This window comes from Triticum dicoccoides, chromosome 2B (assembly GCF_002162155.2).
Source record: "Triticum dicoccoides isolate Atlit2015 ecotype Zavitan chromosome 2B, WEW_v2.0, whole genome shotgun sequence".
In the NCBI taxonomy this organism is placed as follows: Eukaryota; Viridiplantae; Streptophyta; class Magnoliopsida; order Poales; family Poaceae; genus Triticum; species Triticum dicoccoides.
Window position 1 is genome coordinate 232,427,660 of NC_041383.1, and position 18,264 is coordinate 232,445,923.

Consider the following 18,264-nt stretch of genomic DNA (forward strand, 5'->3'; position numbering starts at 1 on the left):
TGAACTTAATACACTAGATGCATGCTGGATAGCGGTTGATGTGTGGAATAATAGTAATAGATGCAGGCAGGAGTCTGTTTACTAATCTTGGATGTGATGCCTATATACATGATCATTGCCTTGGATATCGTCATAATTATTTGCTCTTCTGTCAATTGCCCAACAGTAATTTGCTTACCCACCGTATGCTATTTTCTCGAGAGAAGCCTTTAGTGAAATCTACGGCTCCTAGGACTATTTCCTAGAGTAGACCCGGAGCCATAGTTTTCACTAGAGGCTTCTCTCTTGAAACATAGCATACGGTGGGTGGACAAATTATTGTTGGGCAATTGATAGAGAAGTGCATAGTTATGACGTTATTCATGGCAATGATCATGTATATAGGCATCACATTCAAGACAAGTAGACTGGCTCTTGCCTACATACTACTATTACTCCACCAATCGACCAACTCATGCATGCATCTATGGTATTAAGTTCATGACAAACAGAGTAACGCTTTAAGCAAGATGACATGATGGAGACAGAATAAACCAAGCAATATGATTAAACCCCATCGTTTTACCCTTAATGGCAATAATACAAATATGTGCCTCGTTACCCCTATTGTCACTGGGTGAGGACACTGCAAGATTGAGCCCATTACAAAGTACATCTCCCACTGAAGATAAATCAATCTAATTGGCCAAACCAAACGGGTAGATCAGAAAGAAATATAAAGCTATAATAATCATGCATAATAAAGTTCAGAAAAGACCCACTTACTTTCTATGAATAATCTGATCATGAACCCACAATTTATTGAATCCCAACTAACACACGATAAAAGAAGATTACATCGGATAGAAATCCATGGAGATCATGGAGAACATTGTACTGAAGATCAAAGAGAGAGAAGAAGCCATCTAGCTACTAGCTACGGACCCATCGGTGTGTGGTGAACTACTCACACATCATCGGAAGGGCAGCAAGGTTGATGTAGAAGCCCTCCATGATCGATTTCCCCTCCGACGGAGTACCAAAAAAGGCCTCCAGATGGGATCATGGAAGAACAGAAGCTTGCGGCAGTGGTAAAATATTGTTTAGGGTCTCTCTCTGGGGGTTTCCCCATATTTGAGAATTTATAGAAGTGGAATTAGGTAGAGCCATGTGGGGCCCACAAGGCATCAGGGCGCGCCCTACCCCCTTGGGCACACCCTGTTGCCTTGTTGCCTCCTCGCTTCTTGTCTGATCTCCTCCCCAAGCTTTTAGGGTCTCTTTTTTCCCAGAAAAAATCTTCAAAAAGTTTCATAGTGTTTGGACTCTGTTTGGTACAGATTTCCTGGAAAACCAAAAACAAGCAGAAAACAACAACTCGCACTAGGCACTAGGTTAATAGGTTAGTCCCCCAAAATGATATAAAATTGTATAACAAGTATCCAAGACTTATAATATAATAGCATGAAACAATCAAAAATTATAGATAGGTTGGAGACAAGCTATAACACTCATACATAATAAAGTTTAAAAAAGAATCAATTACTTTCAATGAACAATCCAATCATAAACCCACAATTCATCAGATCCCAACAAACACACCGCAAAAGAAGGTTACATTGGATAGAACTCCGAGGAGAACATAGTATTGAATATCAAAGAGAGAGAAGAAGCCATCCAGCTAATATGTGGTAAACTACTCACACATCATCGGAGGTGCAACAAGTTTGATGTAGGAAGCCTTCCGTGATTGATTTCCCCTCCGGCAGAGTACCGAAAAAGGCCTCCATATGGGATCGCGGAAGAACACAAGCTTACGATGGCGGAATAATTTTTGGGTCTTTCCCTAGTGGTTTGTGATTTATGGGAATTTATAGAAGTGGAATTAGGTCAAACGGAGGTACACGGGGCCCACAGCTCAGGTGGCGTGCCCCCACCTGGGGGCGCACCGTGTGTGCTTGTGGCTCTCTTGTACATCTTCTGGCCTCCTCTCAAAGCTTCTAGGGTCCCTTCTGGTCAAGAAAAAAATCACCGTAAAGTTTCATCGTGTTTGGACTTCGTTTGGTACTGTTTTTATGCGAAACAATAAAATAGGCAAAACAACAATTGGCACTGGGCACTGAGTTAATAGATTAGTTCCCAAAAATAATATAAAATTGCATATAAAGCATATAGGATTGATAAAATAATAACATGAAATAGTCAAAAATTATAGATACATTGGAGATGTATCAACGGCCTCAACGAGGAGGGGTGGCTACTGTTGCTCCTCCTCCTCCTCATCGAAAATCACCACCTCTTGCTAGATTGTAGCCACACATAGTACCTGCTACAGACTTTCCCATCATATGAGAGGAGATGAGTGGAGAGGAGAGGTAGAGGTGCGGGAGTGTAGATGCAGACGAGATGGGGTTTGCTCGTGACACCGGCCTGCTGATATAGCCGGTGTAGGTTGAGCGATACTGCTTCAGTGTGGGCTCAACGGTCAAAGTAGGCTTCTTGGATGCTGCATTTGCATTGAAATGACATTGGTCAGCCATCCCATCACATTGGTTTGATCATCATGAATTAGGTTGGCGCAGTTCGGTAGCACCCGCTTTGAGCCGCACTGATGAGTGGCATGGATGCACGACCTTGGTTCTGAAACGCGCAACAAGGGTTTTAGATGGAACCATTCATACAGACGCATATTTGGTGGACATTCGAGTGTCCGTAAAACTCCTACCGATTCCTTTCGGTTTGCAGGAATTCAGACGTACGAACCGGTCCACGGACGTTTAATTCACGATGTTGAAGAGCAAAAGATGTTCGGGCTGCGCTAGCAAGGGCATCTCCAACGCAGACCTTCAAATAGCCGGCGAATGTCTGGACCGAGCTGCCGTGACACACTTTGCCATCCAACGTAGTACCCCATCTATCCGCGGAGCAGTCCGCACATCCATTTTCCCGTAAACTGGAAGCAAACTAGGGAAACTTTGCGGGCATTCAGACCACCGTCACGTAAACGTTCGACCCCCCGACCCCACCCAAAATCATCTCCCGTGCCTGTGCCCTCTTCCGCGCCAATGCACCTCCACTCTCTGCGCCGCATTCATGCTGACCTAGAGCTTCGCATTCGTGTCGGTCTAGAGCGGACGCGACCGATCACTTAAGCCGGCATTGAAGCGGCGCACCAGTCAAGAGCACCGCCCACACCCGTTTCCTAGTCTCCGTGCATGTTCAATATCGAAGAGACATGACTGGATGGGACGGGCGGCTATCTACCACATTCATATCGGCTACCTCGTCCGTCCGCCTGCCGGCATTAAGTAGGTGTGGCGGCCGAATAACCAAGTCTGGTGCCCGCATTGACACAACCCGCCACGTGTCCTGACTGGTGCCTGATAAACCACAAGTGTAGGGGATAATTGTAGCATCTTTCAATAAGTAAGGGTGTCGAACCCAACGAGGAGCTAAAGGTAGAACAAATATTCTCTCAAATCCTATCTGCCACTGATACGACTCTACGCATGCTTAGTGTTCGCTTTACCTAGAACAAGTATGAAACTAGAAGTACTTTGTAGGTGTGATAGGATAGGTTTGCAAGATAATAAAGAACACGTAAATATAAACTAGGGGCTGTTTAGATAAATATGCAATAAAGTAAATATAGCGAGTGTGGAAAAGTGGTGGTAGGAGTTGCGAAATTGCCCCTAAGCAATTGACTATGTTACTATATCGGTAATCACTATTGCAATTCTATTTGAGGGAGAGGCATAAGCTAACATACTTTCTCTTCTTGGATCATATGCACTTATGATTGGAACTCTAGCAAGCATCCGCAACTACTTAAGAACATTAAGGTAAAACCCAACCATAACATTAAAGTATCAAGTCCCCTTTATCCCATACGCAAACAACCTACTTACTCGGGTCTATGCTTCTGTCACTCACGCCACCCACCATAAGAAAATCAAGAACATATTGCAAACCCTACAGCGGGAATCCCTCACGCTTACGCGACACAGAGGGCACAATAGGACAGCACCAATAATAAAACATGCAACTCAAACCAATCATAGCAATTCATCAATCACCGGTAGGAAAACGAAAATCTACTCAGACATCATAGGATGGCAACACATCATTGGATAATAATATGAAGCATAAAGCACCATGTTCAAGTAGAGGGTACAGCGGGTTGCGGGAGAGTGGACCGCTGAATATAGAAGGGGGAAGGTGATGGAGATGTTAGTGAAGATGACGGCGGTGTTGGTGAGGATCGTGGTAATGATGATGGCCCCCGGCAGCGCTCCGGCGCCACCGGAAGCAAGGGGGAGAGAGGCCCCCTTCTTCTTCTTCTTCCTTGACCTCCTCCCAAGATGGGAGAAGGGTTTCCCCTCTGGTCCTTGGCTCCCATGGCTTGGGAGGGGCGAGAGCCCCTTCGAGATTGGATCTATCTCTCTGTGTCTCTCTGTTTCTGCGTTCTCAGATTCTGCCCTTTCACCTTTTCTTTTATATCTAGAGATCCATAACTCCGATTGGGGTGAATCTTTCGCCCAGATTTTTCACATAAAATTAGCTTTCTTGCGGCAAAAGAAGAGCGTCAATTGCCTTACGGGGTGCCCAGGAGGGTCCAGGGCGCGCCTGCCTCCCTGGGGCGCGCCCCCCTATCTCGTGGCCCCCTCGGGCACCGTCTTGCGTTGATTTTACTTCCCAAAAATCATAAATATTCCAAAATAATTCTCCGTCCGTTTTTATCCCGTTTGGACTCCGTTTGATATTGGGTTTCTGCGAAACATAAAACATGCAACAAACAGGAACTGGCACTGGGCACTGGATCAATATGTTAGTCCCAAAAATGGTATAAAAAGTTGCCAAAAGTATATGAAAGTTGAATAATATTGGCATGGAACAATCAAAAATTATAGATACGACGGAGACGTATCAGTGCCTGCTATTTATACATGGACACACCCGGCTTGATCCACACCGCACCATATCCAATCCAGTTCCTCCTCCATGCACCACGTTCGCCATGATCGCGAGCTCTAGAGCGATCTAGGAGAGGCTCTCAATGGAGCATAAACACAAGTTGGCCACCCTTGCAGTCGGTTGGAAGAACCTGTTGGGGAACGTAGCATGCAATTTCAAAAAAAATCCTACGATCACGCAAGATCTATCTAGGAGATGCATAGCAACAAGAAGGGGAGAGTGTGTCCACGTCCCCTCATAGAACGAAAGCGGAAGCATTAGTTTAACGCGGTTGATGTAGTCGAACGTCTTCACGATCCAACCGATCAAGTACTGAACGTACGGCACCTCCGTGTTCAGCACACGTTCAGCTCGATGACATCCCTCGAACTCTTGATCTAGGACGTCCCTCGAACTCTTGATCCAGCAGAGGGTCGAGGGAGAGTTTCGTCAGCACGACGGTGTGGTGACGGTGATGGAGATGTGATCCGCGCAGGGCTTCGCTTAAGCACTATGACGCTATGACTGGAGGAGTAAACTGTGGAGGGGGGCATCGCACACAGCTAAGAGAACAATTGATATGCTTTGGGGTGCCCCCTGCCCCCGTATATAAAGGAGGGGAGGAGGAAGCCGGCCACCAAGGGGGCGCGCCAAGGGGGGAGGAGTCCTACGGACTCCACTCCTAGTAGGATTCGCCCCCTTTTTTCCTTCTCATGGAGGTGGAAAGAGGGAAGGAAGGGAGAGGGGGAAAGGAAAGGGGGTTCGCTCCCCCTTCCCCTTGTCCAATTCGGAAAGCCCATGGGGGGGCGCCACCCCTTGTGGGCTCCCCTCTCTCTCTCCCCCCTATGGCCCTTGTTGGCCCATTACTTCCCCGGGGGGTTCCGGTAACCCCTTGGTTCTCCGATAAATATCTGAAACATCCCGAAACCATTCCGATGTCCAAATACTATCATCCAATATATCAATCTTTACATCTCGACCATTTCGAGACTCCTCGTTAAGTCTGTGGTCTCATCCGAGACTCCGAACAAACTTTGGTCACCAAAAACACATAACTCATAATACAAGTCGTCATCGAACGTTAAGCGTGCAGATCCTACGGGTTCAAAAACTATGTAGACATGACCGAGACACATCTCTGGTCAATAACCAATAGCGGAACCTGGATGCTCATATTGGTTCCTACATATTCTACCAAGATCTTTATCGGTCAAACCGCAATAATAACATACGTTATTCCCTTTGTCATCGGTATGTTACTTGCCCAAGATTCGATCGTCGGTATCCTCATACCTAGTTCAATCTTGTTACCGACAAGTCTCTGTACTCATTCCGTAATGCATCATCCCGTAACTAACTCATTAGTCACATTGCTTGCAAGGCTTATAGTGATGTGCATTACCAAGAGGGCCCAAAGATACCTCTCCGATACTCGGAGTGACAAATCCTAATCTTGAGCTATGCCAACCCAACAAACACCTTCGGAGACACCTATAGAGAATCTTTATAATCACCCTGTTACGTTGTGACGTTTGATAGCACACAAGGTGTTCCTTCGATATTCGGGAGTTGCATAATCTCATAGTTAAAGGAATATGTATAAGTCATGAAGTAAGCAATAGCTATAAAACTTAACGATCATTATGCTAAGCTAACAGACGGGTCTTGTCCATCACATCCTTCTCCTAATGATGTGATCTCGTTCATCAAATGACAACACATGTCTATGGTCAGGAAACTTAACCATCTTTGATTAACGAGCTAGTCTAGTAGAGGCATACTAGGGACACTTTGTTTTGTTTATGTATTCACACATGTATCAAGTTTCCGGTTAATATAATTTAGCATGAATAATAAACATTTATCATGATATAAGGAAATATAAATAACAACTTTATTATTGCCTCTAGGGCATATTTCCTTCAGAACTGTCGTGCCTGATGGATAGAGGATGACTTGCTAGCGTGCTCGTCGGAGGGGGCCAACAATGATCTGACGATGAAGGAGTCGTATGACGATCAGCAGACGCCCCTCCCATGTTGGTCCATGCCAGCTTCCCCATGGAGCAGACGTACTTTAACACCATCATAGCGGAGGAGCAACCGACGTTCCGGAAGGTGAGGGAAGAGCAGCGGTATAACTCGGCCCTCCTAGCGCATCATCGGCTGGCGGAGGGTCACATCTACAGCGAGTTTGCGAGCGAGGAGGTCATGGTGGCCATGGCCGCAGAGAACCCAATTTTTGTTGATGAGCAGAGGCATTCTACGAGGCCGCACACACCGCTCATGCTAGCTACAACGCGGTCACAACTGAGTCAGGCGTGGAGGCAATCCCAGATGGGAACGCCGACAGTTGTGCGTCGTTTGCGCCAGGCTGCTACGATCACGGTGCCGGCCCGTCGAGGCCACATACTCCAATGATGAAGAGTAGGACATGGGAGATGGAGTCGTCGGTGTCCCATGTGGGTACTTCCATGTCCCATGTCTTACTCTTACTTGTCGGCGGCCTGCAATTTCACTTCCCAGGGCTCACGCCCGCTGAAATGGACACACCCATGGGAAACAATAAGGACATGGAGCACAAGCGCCAGTGAAGATTTATTACACGTTTGGTTGCCATATTTGTTTTTTGGCACTCTGCATCTGTGTCCCAGTTGTGCCTGGGCGAGGTAAAAGAAGCAGAAAACCATCATATACACATCGTTTGTCTGCATGCATGTAGGTTGGCTACATAAAGGAGCAATTTTTCCCATGGTGTTTGGTTGCCCGAGTCGCACTTGTTAGACAAACTACACAATGTTTGGTAGCGAGCGACATAAGGTTTGATCACCACTTCTCACTAGTGATGACCTTACCACACACGATTTGAACATCGTCTCAGTCCTAGCTAGGAAATAAATGGCAGATCATCCTAGCTACTAACAAATGGCAGTACAAATTTAAGAGCCATATGGCTGAATTGGGGAAAGTTCATCGATGCTAACTAGGTGGAAGTCCATCCTCGTGCTCTTCCGAAGCTAATAACATCATTAGGTGTCACCTCTTCCTCCTCTGACATAAGGTTATCACACCCTCATTGTAGGATCCAGTTATGGAGGATACAACATGCAATAACAAACTTAACCTGGGTAGGGTAAGGCTGGAAGGGCTTATGATACAGGATCTTAAACCTGTTCTTCGGAGCCCCAAATGCCCTCTAAACCGTAACTCTACAGCTAGAGTGTCTGAGATTGAACAGTTCCTGTGGAGTCCTGGAATAGTTCCTGGAAGAGAACTTGTTCACATGGTACCTGATTTTCCTGAAAGGTTAGAAGAACACCAGGCCGACATGCATAGCCAGCATCTGATAGGTAGAACTGGCCATCGGGGATATTGATGCCATCAGGTCTAGACATGTTGTCAGTTAGAATGTAAACAATCATGGGTTGATCTTTCCCACCCAGTAAACACATATGTGAACTTCTCAGCGAAGTGAACCGCATCGAGAACATTCTGGCTTGTGTGCTTTTTACCCGTGTATGCTACGGCCTGTGACCTCGGCACTTTAGCAGTCACATGAGTACCATCTATTGCGCCAATGCAATCTTGAAAATGGTATGACATGATGGTGTTATGGCAATCCTAAAAATGGCATGACAAGCATGTGAATGCATGAACTACGATTAGTGCTCACCTTGAAATATGAATACCATCTTGGGCTAGTGCGTATCTTACTAGGAGTTTGCCCGGTTGGTGACCTGATCATCTCTCCTCTGAGCTCCCCAACAACATACAACACTTGCTTGAAATACCTGGAAATGGTCTTCAATGATCTCCTGAACGTGTTGTAGATAACCCTAAACCTCTGGTTATGACCTACAACATGCAGGAATATGACAACTTGGTATTCCACAAAGGTGTGGATGCTATCTTCATGCAGCCCCTTGCTCCTGAATGTTTGCACAAGCCTGGAGAAAGGTGCTCTTTTCATTTGAAGCATCCGTAGAGCCTCTGTGCCATTTCACGCCATCCCACTTCCGTCGATTTCCTTCTCCCACCATCTCCGCCTTTATTCCCACCCGCACCATGGCGTACGTTGTGCCCCGCTTTTGCCCCCGACTCAGCCTGACTCGCTCGAAATGGCCGATTCGGGCATTCCCAGCGAGCCAGGCTCTGAACTGCTTTAAGGTTCGTGTCGATGTGAGCCTGGCCTACTTGTATGCAACCAAACATGCTCTTTTTTCCTGCGCAGTCCTGGTTGGGCTCTATGCAGTTAACCAAACACATCATTAGACTAGTTTAACTTCTGAACGCTTTTGTTTATGACGAAAATGTGATGAATGTAGCCCGGTTTAAATGAAAAATTCTAGTTTGTGTGAAAAATCTTCTGACGTTTGAAATATATGCGGCCCGTTTGAGCTACACGGTTGGATGTCTGACACGATACTGTTCGTTTTTGGGGAGACGCCCTAATCTACGAAACACCTATCGTCTTCATTTTGTCACAATGCTCAGTCGGCGAGCTCTCCAAACTTCTAATGGAGGGAAGAGATATCCGTGAATCCTGGAATGTGGCGTTTGCACATGCCCCAACAGCTTATCCACCTCACTTCACTGCAGCAGAAAAACAAAAGGCCCATTCAGTCTTATCAGCAAATTAAATACTCCTCCTACTCGTACAAATACAAATAGAATTCAGAAGAAGAAAATACTACTCCGTCACTAGCTCAGTTTTCTGTTCAATCAAGGACACGAGCCCCTCCGTCGATCGCACACACACCACACACCCTCGCCTTGTTGTCTTTTACCTACCGCTTCTCCCCCGCTCCATAAATACCACCTTCCTCTCCTCTCCTCTCGTCACTCCCCCACCACACACCGCAAGCCCCACCTCCATTTTTTCCAGTCAGGTTTGCAGCGAGAAGGAACAGCAAGGAAGGCTAGCTACACGCCGATGGCCAAGGACGAGGTGATGGAGACCGGCGGCGGCGGCGACTTCGCGGCCAAGGACTACACGGACCCGCCGCCGGCCCCGCTGATCGACGCGGCGGAGCTGGCCTCCTGGTCGCTGTACCGCGCCGTCATCGCGGAGTTCATCGCCACGCTGCTCTTCCTCTACATCACCGTGGCCACCGTCATCGGGTACAAGCACCAGACGGACCCCGCGGTGAACGCCGCCGCCGACGCGGCGTGCGGCGGCGTGGGCGTGCTCGGCATCGCCTGGGCCTTCGGCGGCATGATCTTCGTCCTCGTCTACTGCACCGCCGGCATCTCCGGGGGCCACATCAACCCGGCCGTCACCTTCGGCCTCTTCCTGGCGCGCAAGGTCTCCCTGGTCCGCGCGCTGCTCTACATGATTGCGCAGTGCCTCGGCGCCATGTGCGGGGTCGGCCTCGTCAAGGCCTTCCAGAGCGCCTACTTCGTCAGGTACGGCGGCGGCGCCAACACGCTCGCCGCCGGCTACTCCAAGGGCACCGGCCTCGCCGCGGAGATCATCGGCACCTTCGTGCTCGTCTACACCGTCTTCTCCGCCACCGACCCCAAGCGCAGCGCGCGCGACTCTCACGTCCCGGTAAGCACGACATGCCGCAGAATTCTTTTGAAAAAGTAAAGATTTCTTGTTCGTATAAGAAAAGTAAAGCTAGTTGTTAGAGCTTAACTGAAGATGGCATGCCATGAGGATAGATCGTCCAAAATGAGGAGCATGATGCATACGTATGAACAAAAAGGGGGAAAGCAAGAATATCCTATACGATGAACAAAATGGGTAGAATGATACTCCTTTATCCTAGATATATCATCTAGGATGAACAAAAAGGAGGATAGTATGTATGAATGTTAGGGAGTTTTTTTTTTAAAAAATTAAGTACTGCCATGATGCTTTACTCCCTCCGTCACAGTTTAGAAGGCACAGTTAAATTTGCGTGTGTCTCCACAATAGACAAGGTTTAAGGCGCATTGCATTTATTTCTAGTAGCTAATTAATACTTCGATAGTACTATTTCTATATACATGTGCAGTATGAATGCTATTTTTTAGCCCATCTCACAACCAATAGATAACCACGTAGGTCCGAGAGAATTTCCTAGCGGCGCCTTCTAAACCAACCAACCGTGACGGAGGGAGTAGGAAAATGTTCTTCTCCATAACAGTAGACATAAGTCTTCCCGTAGGCGTAAATGTGGGTCGTAATAGTTGTACTGGCACTGCAATTGACGCAAGAATGAAGAATCCAGATGCATCTAGTGGAGTAGTACACGTCCGCGTGGCCAGACACTCAGACAGTCACTACTGTGATAAGTATGTTTACTATTCCAGTTAAGTCCCATCTCATCCATGGCCTTGGCCCATGTGGCCCCAACAGTAAGCTGAGCTGTTTGGGTGTGATAACACATGGCCGATTTCGTCCAGCGCTGGCTGGTGAATTATTGCCCAGGGCCCCCACCCTGACATCCACGATGAATTATTGGTCTTGTAGTACAAATTACCTCTCCTTGGCTGCATGTGGCTAGCTAAATTCAGAGTTACATGATCTAAAAAGTTGAGAGTTACTACTCTGTCCGGTGAGGGATGGTGCGAGCATCCCTTTTTGCGAGGGCACTAGTGAAGGTGCGGTTTCGTGGTGACAAAACGTGATGTTCGGCCGCTTTGCCCGATCCCGTCAAAATATGCCATCGTACTGGTAGTCACTGGCTCTGGTCTTTTGGGGCGGTGAAGCGCGCACTGAGGCCGGCGTATGTGCCGGGAGGGAGAGGGAAAAGGAGCCTTCACTCCACGCTCGTTGCCGCTCCACCTAGTTTCCTTCCCGTTCAATCAAAAGGGGCGGCAAGTGGCCGGCCTTTCACGACTCTGAGTGTCCTCCAGCACTCCCATGGTGCGGACGGCCGGAGCACGCATGGCCATGCCATGCTTGAAGAACCAGCAACCTGAAAACGACCCGGCATGGGGAGTGCCGATTAGTTCAGTTGAGAAAGTAATTTGGGTCTCATGCTATTATGTTTGCTTTGCTTGTGTCTTTCTCCAGGTGCTGGCGCCCCTCCCCATCGGCTTCGCCGTGTTCATGGTCCACCTGGCCACCATCCCCATCACCGGCACCGGCATCAACCCGGCCAGGAGCCTGGGCGCCGCCGTCATCTACAACAAGGACAAGGCCTGGGATGATCAGGTACCGTACTATCTAGTGTATTTACTTGCACGCTCCAAACCACCATTCCATTTTCATGTTAAGTTGCTTTGATCTCATCTTGGCTTAATTTGTTTGCTGCAGTGGATCTTCTGGGTCGGCCCCATGATCGGCGCGGCGATCGCGGCCTTCTACCACCAGTACATCCTCAGGGCCGGCGCCATCAAGGCCCTCGGCTCCTTCAGGAGCAACGCGTAACAAGTTATCATCCACGTCAGCTCCATGCAAGATTGAAGCAATGGCGACCTGTGTTGTGCCCATCCAGAGAGAAATGCGCTTTTGCAACTTCTCAACAGTTCAGTTGGCCCGCAATGGTCGTGTTATTTATGTGTCGGCAGCAGCATATGCGTAGTGCGAGTACGTGGTTGGCCTCCATGTGCCCGGTCCTGCGTGCCGTGTCTTGTAATTCGGTCCATGGGATCGCTTTGTCTTAATTAGCCCGCATTGCTTTTCCTACTGTATTTAAATTTGGCGACCATATGATCGATCCAACGTCGCCACCTTTCTGTCTAAGTCATGAATCCACCAAGCAAGTGATCATCCCAAATAAGTGCTCTATTGTCTTGTTTGTGACGAGTGGTGGTACTCTTGCTTTCTAATCTTGTTGCTGCTTTGCCGATGTGAGTCCTCAAGCCCGAATGATCATATGTCGTGTGACGCGCCAACTCTTGTTTTCTGCCCTTGCATGTCCTGCTGCTCTACGGTCTCATCCACTCGACGGAGCTGTCTCTTTCTCTCGCTTTTGTTCCTTGATTCCTATAGTTATCACTTGTCATGATCCTTACACCTATCATGGGATGTTGTCATCCAGCAGGATTCTTGTCTTTGGAGAGAGTGTTGCATGTCTTTTTCATTACGACCGAAGACCATACAAACTCTTGTGTTGTAATGGGGGTGATTGTTTCGATCAATTCCACCCTAAGTAATATGGTTTGGTTTTATACATGGTGTCTTTCCTTTTCTCTTGTCGAAAGGGGTTCTGTAGAGTCCAGAGATTGGACTATATCCGAACATGATTTTTTGGCAGTGTGATGATGACTCGAGAAATACCGGTTAGATAGGTGGAATGTGTTATGCCGGCCTTAAAGTAATACGGGAATAGACCATTCAATGTCGCCCGCATACATTTTAAATCGAATTTGACCAAACAGGACAAATTTCATGCAAACAGGGTGTGATTTACTTAAGTTCGGACATAATTTACATAAAATAGAAGATATTTCGTCTGTTCAATTAAAACTTAAAAAACACTAACTTGTGGTGGACGGTGACCTCATACGCGTCGCTGACCTGCCCAGCGGTGGAGTCGTTTGAGTGGTCCTTCCAGCAGCGAAAGTGCACGGAGTGAGGGCAAACGCAGTGGACAGGCTCTTCGCTGGGAGATCGAGGAGGGGGCGCTCATGGGCGTGCGCTTGCGCCGCCATCCTTGCCGCTGGCCCTGCGCCGTGATGAAGGAAATCTATGTGAGTCGTGTGTGTGTGTGTGTGTTACTGTGTCTCATCAGCTCCTCTGTCTCGATGTGATTTTCCTGTGTCTCATCCGGGGAAAGTTTCACATGATACCAAGTCTTAGGTGATACCATGGTACGGGCTTCTAGGCTGTTGGATCTCAGATCCTACGGTGTCTGAGGATCTCTAGTACCTACGAGTAGTTTTGTGACTCTTGGATGATTCTTTTGCAAAATGTTCGAGAGCCCTCGGAGCCGTTAGATCTGATATCCAACGGCTCATAGAAGCCCGTATCATGCATGGTATCACCTAAGACTTGGTATCACCTGATATTTCCCCGTCTCATCTGCTCCCTTTCATGTAGCAGTAGCAGCAGGAGCGCAGGCATGGCTTACAACGGTCATGCTGGCGAGGTCAGAGACGTCCACAATAGCAAGACCATGAAGACCCTCCTCAAAGAGCGAACACATCTATGGATATACGCCCACGCGCACCAAAATTATCCTTTTTTGTGAAAATTATCCATATCTATTATCAAAGTTCACCGGGAGTACAAAGCACCTCAAACATAATAGAAATTACATCGAGATTCTAAAACCACCGAATGACTGCTACTGCCATCAGAACGAGATGCCGACTCGCCGCTCCCCTACCGGAGCCGGCTTGACCTTGTGGATGACAGTCAGAAAGTCGTCGTGCATGTTCCCCTAAGGACCAGCGCCTTGAAGTCATAGTCGTCGTCGTCATTGAACCCTTGAATAGATCTGAAGCACCTGCCACCAAATCTCGCCACATGAAGAAAAACCCTAACCTCACCGTCCAAGGAGACAACAGGAATCTATGCCAGAGCTTCATCGACATCGTCCAGATGAACGAACTCGAGGAAGATCGGAGCCCGGAAGACAAACTCGGAAAAGAAACGATGTCATCCGCCTAAGCGCCGCGCGTGCGAGGACTAAAAATCCTAACCTAAACTACTAACCGGAGCAGAGGCACCGAGATTCCCCTCCCCCCCAGCCGCCAGAGCGGCAAACGGAGGGGAGACGAATCCACATGCTCGCCGGTGAAGTTTGAGAGGAGAGTTTACCCTAACCACGACCCCAAATTATCTTTTTACCTTATCGTCCATGCTCATCACTGAACGATGGCCATATGACCAATAGCATGCCAACTTTTATAAGTATGCATATCATGGCAAATTAGCTCTTTTGCCAACTAAAGATACTTTTTTGCCATGACAACAAGTTCCCTTTTTTTTGCCATGGCAACAAGTAGAGTTTTTTGGTGCATAGTTTTGATGTATGGCAACTAAAACCTAACTTTTGCATGGCTACTGAACATGTGTTGCCATGGCAACTGAAGTTATTATATTTGCCCACGATAATAACTGAAGATGTGTTAGGATGGAAACTTAGTTTTCTCAAATTGTAATAATGCAATAGTTTTATTTACAGACCATGACAACCCATGCTATATCAAAATGGCAAGTTAAGACACATTTTTGCCCTGGAAAATTGTTCATAATTTCATGTTTGCAATGTTCAATCTATTTTTCATGGCAATTTCCATACAAAACATGAAAAATAATAACTAAAACATAATTTACCATGGCAATTTTGTTCATAATTTATGCAGGACAAATTTCACATACAAAACCCGGCAATTTCAGTTGAAATACCATGTCAATTTTTAATATAAATCTACCATTCAATTCGTTGTTCATATTTTGTGTTTATATTGTGTCATTTCTATTTTGCATCATAATTTCAATACAAAGAATGACAGTTTTAACTAAAAGACCATGGAACATTTATTTATTTTGCACCATTAAATTTTATTTTTTTGAGAACATGGCAAATTTCTTTTTATGGACTATGGCAAATACTTTTTTTGTCATGATGTGTTTTCCTTGGCAACTAAAAGCATATCTAATTTTATTAATTTTTATGGATGTTTCGCCATGGCAAAATAAAAGCATGCATTGCCATGTTGGCAATTTTTGCAATGTCTTCGCTATATCTATTCGAAGATTGTTGCCATGGTTGCTCTTTTTTTTTGTCATGGCATCTTTCATATTTGATTTTGCCATGGCAACTACAAATATGATATCATTGCAACTTAAGATGCATTTTAGATGGAAATGTATTTCTCCAAATTTTCCATGAGTCTAGAGGAAAAAAATTGCTATAGCTTTTCTAAAATTTACCATGTCATAAACTTTTCCACATTTGCAAATATTTTTGATATCATTCTTTTTTTGACTATATCATGGCAAATTTATTACTGTGCCATGGAAAATTTGATTACTTGACCATGGCCAAAAAAATTACCACGGCAACTTTGATTTTTTACCACATCAATTTTGTTCGTCTTTAGACCCCGACAAATTAATTATTTGGACCATGCTAAATTTATTGTTTGGGCCATGCACATTTGCTTGTTTTTGGACCATGCCTAACTTTTGTTCCTGTTTTAGACCGTGGCAAATTAATTACTTGGACCATGGCAATTTATTTTTTTCAATGTCTTTTTTCATCAGACTGTTCACAATTTCTCTTCTTTCAATATTTGTTTGCCCTCATCTTATTTGAAACAATGACAACTTCTAGGTTCAAACATAGTTAATATTTTTGTTATTTTATCATGTATGAGCAATTTTGTAACACTGCATTTATGGCATTTTGGAGTTGCATACATTCTTTTTCATACTTATTTAATTTAGTGATCATATGATCGATCGAACATCACCACCTTCTATCTAAGGCGTAAACTGTCAAGCAAGATCATTCATCTCCCAAATACTATATTCCGCGATGCAAAAGAGCAGATTTTGCAGAAGCTATACTTGTCTAGAAGGACTACAGAAAGCGATGTTGGGTACGGACCTACCTTTAGTTATCGAGACGGACAATAGCGTGGTGGCAAAGGCACTCGGCCCCTCATGTATGGATAGATGGAAATCGGAGTGATTGCGAGGGAATTTTAAGCCATCAAGCAACGAACCAGAGAAGTTAAAAGTTCGTATAGTAGATAGAAGAGTCAATAGTTTAGCCCATAGTCTTGCCAGTTTAGACATAGAGGGTTACATGGTGGTATTATGCAAGGGGCGGTGCCAACTTGTGTGTTGAGCGTGGCCTTGCAAGATTGTAAGACAATGTTTCTTCTTTTAATTCATACTCCCTTTCTACTCTCTTTTTTAAAACGTATTCTCTCTTGTTTGTCCCGAGTTGTGGTAGTCTTGCTTTTTTTAATCTTGTTGCTGCTTGGCACTCTGAATCCTCAAGCCCGAATGATCATGTCGTGTGATGCGCCACTTCTTTTACTTTGGCATTGCATGTCCTGGTGCTCTATGGTCTCATCTACTCAACGGATGTGTCACTTTCTCTCCCTTTCGTTCCTTTGATTCCTACAGCTGTCACTTGTCACGATTCTTAGAGCATCTTCAGTCGTTCGGCCCTCCAGGACGCCGAAAAAGAGCGGCCTGGGGGTGAGTCGGCGCTAGTTCGGCCCCTGGGGTTCGGTTCGATTCCAGTCACACGCCCAGGGTCACTGTGGGTTCGGCGAAATTCGTCTTGTTTTTTGCAAACTCGGCGACTTTTGCATGAACTCGGCCATTTTTCGTCCAAATTTATACAAAAAACATAAAACATGTGTGAATGAACTTAAAAACGAACTAAAACGCCTAGCCAGTGCCACCACCGTCGCCGCCGCTGCCAACATGCCGAGAAGCCTGTAGAAGCGGGTGTAGTCGCCGCCGCCATCGTCGTCGCGCGCCTCGCCCGCGGCGTCCCTGCTGCACCCCTCACCCGGGTCGCCGACATCGCATGACGGCCCGGCCTCGACCTCGTTATCGCTGTCGATGACGATAACGCCGCCCTCCTCGGCGCGGCGATGCTCCTCGGCGCGGCTGCGGGCCTGGGTCTCCAGGTAAGCCCGACGCTGGCGGCGCACCTGCTCGCGGACGTAGTCCTCCCACGCCCATTTGAGGGCGGACTCGTCGTCGGGGGCCACCATGCCGGCGTGCTCCGGCTTCACGGGGGGCGCGTCCGGATCGGGCTTTGGCCGGACAAGGCGAAGGGAGCGCCTCATCGGTGCCGTCGCAGGCGACGGTTCGTGGATGACGAGAGCGCCACTCCGCGCGCGACGCCCGAGTGGTGTCTCCTCCGGTTCGGGCTTGACGGGGCAGATGGCCGGCGAGCCGGAGCCCGACGAGGAGGACGACCCCGGCTCCATTAGCCGTGGTATCCAGGAACTACCGCGGCGGCGAGAGAAGGAGGGGCGCGCTGGGTACTCCAGCCGCGGCACATTGCCAGTCTCGATGTGGTCGAAGACGGCGTCGAGTGTGCGGCCGGGGGCGCCCCACCACTCGCGCCGTCTTTCGGAGTTGAGGCGGATGCGGGGGATGACGCCGTTGACGGAGGTGATCTGCTCGTCGCGGCGGGCCTGGAAGTACAGCGTCCACAATGTTTCGCTGTCGCGCGCGTACCTCGGCTCGTTCCGCTACTCTCCCGTCGGCGATGAGCGGATGCGGGCGATCTCCGCCCGCCACGCGGATCCCTCGGGGACGGGCGGCACCGGGACGCCGCCGGCGCTCAGCCTCCACGCCCCCGGCACGCGCATGTCGGGGGGCGCCGAGTACTCGGCCTCGTACAGAAGGCGCGCCTCCGGCTCCTGGAGGTGTCGGCGGCCAAAGCCGTTCGCCGCTGCGCCATCGCCTGGGTATCTC

At 47.6% G+C, this 18,264-nt stretch overlaps 1 protein-coding gene across 1 annotated transcript; it reads left to right on the plus strand.

Annotated features, from left to right (window-relative positions):
- The first annotated feature begins 9,754 nt into the window (after nucleotides 1–9,754).
- LOC119363263 (aquaporin PIP2-1-like) lies at nucleotides 9,755–12,689 on the plus strand. Its single transcript, XM_037628577.1, has 3 exons — nucleotides 9,755–10,479; nucleotides 11,932–12,072; nucleotides 12,175–12,689. Exons 1-3 carry the CDS (start codon nucleotides 9,862–9,864, stop codon nucleotides 12,286–12,288), a joined length of 873 nt encoding a protein of 290 aa, XP_037484474.1. The 5' UTR covers nucleotides 9,755–9,861; the 3' UTR covers nucleotides 12,289–12,689.
- Nucleotides 12,690–18,264: the final 5,575 nt, after the last annotated feature.

Excerpts from the sequence above, each read along its gene's own strand:
- LOC119363263 (XM_037628577.1), top strand. The coding sequence starts at position 9,862 with ATGGCCAAGGACGAGGTGATGGAGACCGGCGGCGGCGGCGACTTCGCG. Across the intron at positions 10,480-11,931 it reads CGCGCGACTCTCACGTCCCG|GTGCTGGCGCCCCTCCCCAT; the intron begins GTAAGCACGACA and ends GTCTTTCTCCAG. Across the intron at positions 12,073-12,174 it reads ACAAGGCCTGGGATGATCAG|TGGATCTTCTGGGTCGGCCC; the intron begins GTACCGTACTAT and ends TGTTTGCTGCAG.